At 35.0% G+C, this 4,885-nt stretch overlaps 1 protein-coding gene across 3 annotated transcripts; it reads right to left on the bottom strand.

The window, feature by feature from the left end:
* Window positions 1-240: 240 nt before the first annotated feature.
* On the bottom strand, window positions 241-4,389 carry LOC105804315 (RNA polymerase sigma factor sigA). 3 transcript variants are annotated; one of them, XM_052624275.1, is made up of 10 exons: window positions 4,219-4,389; window positions 2,625-3,460; window positions 2,332-2,530; window positions 2,136-2,228; window positions 1,785-1,913; window positions 1,564-1,617; window positions 1,400-1,477; window positions 1,236-1,298; window positions 946-1,058; window positions 241-592 (listed from the first exon to the last, which is right to left on the bottom strand). In XM_052624275.1, the coding sequence occupies exons 2-10, from the start codon at window positions 3,311-3,313 to the stop codon at window positions 484-486; spliced, it is 1,527 nt and encodes a 508-aa protein (XP_052480235.1). In that variant the 5' UTR covers window positions 3,314-3,460; window positions 4,219-4,389; the 3' UTR covers window positions 241-483. The 3 variants fall into 3 exon arrangements, with proteins under 3 accessions (XP_052480235.1, XP_012492333.1, XP_052480236.1); XM_012636879.2 differs by having other exon boundaries at window positions 2,625-3,457; XM_052624276.1 differs by having other exon boundaries at window positions 2,625-3,361.
* Between the last annotated feature and the right edge of the window lie 496 nt (window positions 4,390-4,885).

The following is a 4,885-nucleotide window of genomic DNA, read 5'->3' as shown; positions in this document are numbered from 1 at the left end:
TTCGTTTGCTTGAATGGAGTTGCTATCTTTGAAATGTTAAAAAGAGTGTCGAAAGAGAGAGAGAGAGAGAGTCTAGAAGGCTTCGAGTCTAGAAACCCCCGTGAAGCTATCGGTGGATTATTGTAGAACAGAATTACTATGAAGTTTTGGTAGTCGAAATTTTTTGGCCGAACTTTTTCCTGTTTGTTGACTATTAAGCTTTTAAAGTACTTTGTTTATCATCAAAACTACAGAAAAAAATGATCCAAAACCAGGTATTTGTGTCCAGATATATAATACATAAAAAATTTGGTCCAACTTAGAGATTCTTAATCAGTTTGTTGGACACTTGGGCTCTTGTCACAGCAAGTTTAGGATTTTTGGTCCCTTACCTGAGGTTCTACAGTGACTCTTGACAAGGAAAAGTAATTTGAAGTTACAAATTTTCCCTCTGTATATATATACAGTCATTTTTTATCATGTGTATGTTGAAGCGTTACAAAATCAATGTTTGACTAGCATGGCTTCCATTTTCTTCTTCCTCGCTGCGTGTTTTAGTTTCTCCAGCGCCACGAGTCCGACTTGCCTAACTCTCTCCCTGGATAAACCTATGCTGAAGAATTAACAAAAGAAGAAAAGGTCAAATGGTGTTTGAAATTGAACGAAATTTGCATGAGAAATGAAACCAGAAAGAGACTGTTGAAAACCAACGAAGTCGGCATACATGTAAAAGAAAATCTGTATATATAAACAAATATGTCCTTTTTTTTCTTCTTCTTTGTATTATTATTTTCAACATCAATCACTGTGACATGAGGAATAAATATCTATGATATTTTCTTTGTTAATGACATAGACATCAAGGTGATCTTAAGTATAAAACAACTAAAGCTTTGCACTCAATATCATGTATTATCTTTTACTGTTGATGGTAAATTAAAAAAAAAAACCTATGCATATGCTCACCGTTTACTGATGTCCTCCCATGTAAGACTTTCCTTATCCAAACCATGATAAAGCCGTATAATCTCCCTTTCTCGTTCTCCGAGCGTTATATTGATCAGTCTGTTCACTTCATCCTGTAAATGTAATGCAACATCGAAATCCACATGCACAACAAAGAAACAGTTAAAGTAAAGCTTAGCAGTAGCAGATTTTACATATTATTATATCATAAAATCAGTCTCCGATTTCCCTCTTTATCTAAAATAGCAAGCACTATGAGCCTCTCTTCTGACTGTATCTAAAATATTTACCTTGAGTGCCCACTCATCTACTCCATGCCATGGATTGTTTTCTACATGGTTATCTGCAATGTACTGAAAAGATGAAAGGAAAATTGTTAGTAGTCGATAACAGGAAAGAGGAACAAGGGGGATTGAAATTCTATAGAGTTGGTTCATATAAAACATGAACTTACACTATGGTGAGTCTCTCCGGGAAGACCATTCAAAGACGGGAATGCATCCCTGTCAAGGGAGAAGACCTTACTGACTGCCTGCATTTAGTGAAAATAAAGCATGAGCATGGAAAGTGCAATTGCAATATATAGTTCCTAGAAAGTAAGTTCCGAAAAAATCATACCTCTGTGGCATTCCTAACTTTCTTCTGAGACATGTTTAGACTCTCAGCAATCCTCTGAAAGTATAAAAGAATCAAATACTTAAATGATGGTTCGTTGAGAGAATAAGATACTTGGCTACTTGCATAAAGTAAAGACTGGACATGGAAATTAGACATTTTTATTTATTTTGAAATAAAATGATGCAGTTCAAATCAAGCTAAAAGTAATGGAAGCCACTTACATCAATAGTCGGTGTTATTCCTTTCTCCTCCAGCCTATATTTTGCATTTCGGATTAATCCCAATCTTTCATGCAAATATGTAGGCAATCTTAATGTTCTTGAGTTCTCAACCAGTGCTCTAGAAACACCCTGAGATGAAGTATGAACTATGTTAGATTTTGTACGATCATAATAAGATAATTACAAAGCTACAGAAGCATTAGGTTGTACAATCATAATCGCACATCACAATTGACAATCTCAGGCACCATGCTCTTGCATCAACGATAATATTAATTTAGAAACTTTTATTTGGTTCAGAGCGAGTAATAACGTGCACAATGTTTCTCAACAAAATTAGATGACTATTACCTGACGTATCCACCAGTACACATAAGTTGAAATTTTATATCCCTTTGAAGAATCAAATTTTTCGATACCACGCAATAGTCCGATCAAACCACCCTACACATAAAACAACCAAGTTCATAAAAGTCCATAGTTTGATATAGCTAGTGTCAGCAGATTGATTTATCATGCGTCTATGGCAATTGATGTAGTAGATTACCTGAATAAGATCAGACATTTCAGCACCCATGTTATCATATCTTTGAGCTATCGACATAACCAAGCGAACGTTGCTCATTGCCAATTTTTCTCTTGCCAAAGAACATTCGATTGACCTTGACCGTAACTCAGCACGAGAAACTTTCAAGGAAGTTGCAAGCTGTTCATCAGATGGCTCACATCCCAGTCTCTCCTTCAATCTAGATTTCCAGGAAAACAGTAAGAAAAAAGTTTCAAGAATTTAATGGTTTTGAATTAGAATGATTCATCTAATACAACATCATAAATCATTACCTTAATCTGTGCTCCTCCAAGGAAAGTCCAGCTTTGATTTTCCTTGACAAGCGCACAACTTCCGCATGGCTAAGCAAATCTTCACTCACTACACCCTTCACATAACCCTTCAAGCGATTTTGAAGCAGCTCTGGCCCGATCAATGATCTTAGCTGCTTAGCGTTAGGTTGTATCATTGATTTATTTTGGCTCAGAATCTTCCTCTTAGTACTGAATCTTCGTTGCCGAGCAGACACCCCAGAACATGTAACAGGTACCTTGTTGTGAGTTTTTCGACTTGGTGATTCAGTGAACATCGTCCTCTCAAAAGAAAGTGTCCATTGCTTTTCCAGCATAGACTTCTGAAGCAAAAGAAGAGCCTCTACAGAGTAGTCAAGATCATAGCTTTCTTGTTCTAAGTCATTGGTTCCATGGATCCAAGGCTCTACTGTTGAAATACTGGATGCAGTATCCACATGCTCTTTAAAAGCTTTAATTGACTGCGTGTGCCGATTGGATGATGGAAGATTTTGGCTACAATTAGATGATCTTTTTGCAACCATTAAAGTCTTTGTGGAAGGAGTTTGATAATATGAAGATCCATAATCACCAGCATACGACAGCTTATCTACGGTTTCCGAATAAGAAAAGGAAGAGCTCAAGAGTCTCTTTCCGGTGCTAAGTCCAATCACAGCAGCAGTGGCCATCATACAGATTCTTCTCACTTTGATACAATTACCATCACACAATTTAGCACGCTTGTCAAAATTAAAACAATTCAACCGTTATATCCCGTAGGCGACTAAGCTAAACAAAAATATTCTCCTCTTGTACTCTAAATCTCCTGTATGACACTGCTACAAAGAGGGTAAAAGAAGCTAGGATTATTTATTTCATATACATAAACTATATGGCAATGAGAAACTAAACTAAAATAGATAGATAAATAAATGAAACAAGTAAAGGAATGAAAAAGGTTGGTTTTTCCCAATCAGTAACACAAGGTTTTATCTAATTCAAGTAAATCCCGGAAAGATGTAGCTCATGATGGTTTGACCAAAATCTTTTTAAAAAAAACCCCTAATTGTATGAGAATCCTACAACCATGTGAACACAACAACAAATGGTTTGATATTTGAAGTATTTTAACGCATTAAATGACTGATACTTCAAGATCTGAAACTAGTTATAAATAACAAAGAATCTGGAAATTTGGAACACAAAAACTAATTCATTCTTCTATGCTCAATCTTCCTCTAAAACTTATATTTTTAAGCTTGTAAACCACCTAATCTTAAGAAATATCTTCTAACTTGGATGTCTCCACAACAAAGAAAATTAATTTTTAAGCAGAACCCAAGTTTTATTGTTATTATTAAATTGAATTATGATCACAAAGTTCAGTCATTTATGCAAACACATAGCAAACTTATAGCTGTAAATGGAACAAATTTCTATCTCTTTCACCTAAATTATGTACTTTTCACTTGTTTATGAACAAAAACAACAACCCATATCCACGTAAGAGAAGGGGAGAAAACGAACATGAACATCTTATCAAAACAAACTTGATAGAAAGATCAAGGTCTGTAAAAGGCAATGACCAAAAGCTTACCTTAAAAAATTGCCAGCTACAACAAGAAGGAAATGAAAGAAACAAGAAGAAGAAAGAAAGACGTGTGTTCCAAAGTGTAAAGTAGAACAGTTAGCAAAGGAAGAGGAAAGAGTTTGGAACCGGTATTCCGGAGTTTGTTTTAGAAACTAGAAGCTTTTTTAGATTTAATAATTTGTAAAAATATATATATAGTGATTATGTTGGGATTTAATTTTATGATAAAATTGAAGAAGAAAGGGTGCAAAATGGACATAAAGGATATAGAGAAGATAGATTCCATTGGCTACACTAGATATTGGGTCCATGTTTGAGTGGTGCATAGCTTTCCATTTCGCTTCTCTGTTTTTATTTTTTGGGGATTTTTTTCTCGGTTTAATCTGTTTCATATATTTGAGGATGGGTTGGGTTTGGGCACCACTAACAAATTAACTAATAACAAATGTGAGCAAATATCGATGAATGATGGGCCCACTTCCACGTCATCCCCCAACAAACAGTGTGCCTCACTCCCGTTACTTCGTTTTTCTTTTCTTTTATATTTTTATCTAAACTAATATTTAGTATTGCGGGCAAATTACATATAAAAGTTTTTTTTAAAAAATATTTATCGATATAGGCCTGGTAAATAATCATTTATCGAAATAGCCCAATTCCTCGAAAGCGCATT

Source organism: Gossypium raimondii, chromosome 11, assembly GCF_025698545.1.
Source record: "Gossypium raimondii isolate GPD5lz chromosome 11, ASM2569854v1, whole genome shotgun sequence".
NCBI classification, from domain to species: Eukaryota; Viridiplantae; Streptophyta; class Magnoliopsida; order Malvales; family Malvaceae; genus Gossypium; species Gossypium raimondii.
Note: the sequence above shows the minus strand (reverse complement) of the source record. Positions and strands in the feature narration are given on the sequence as shown.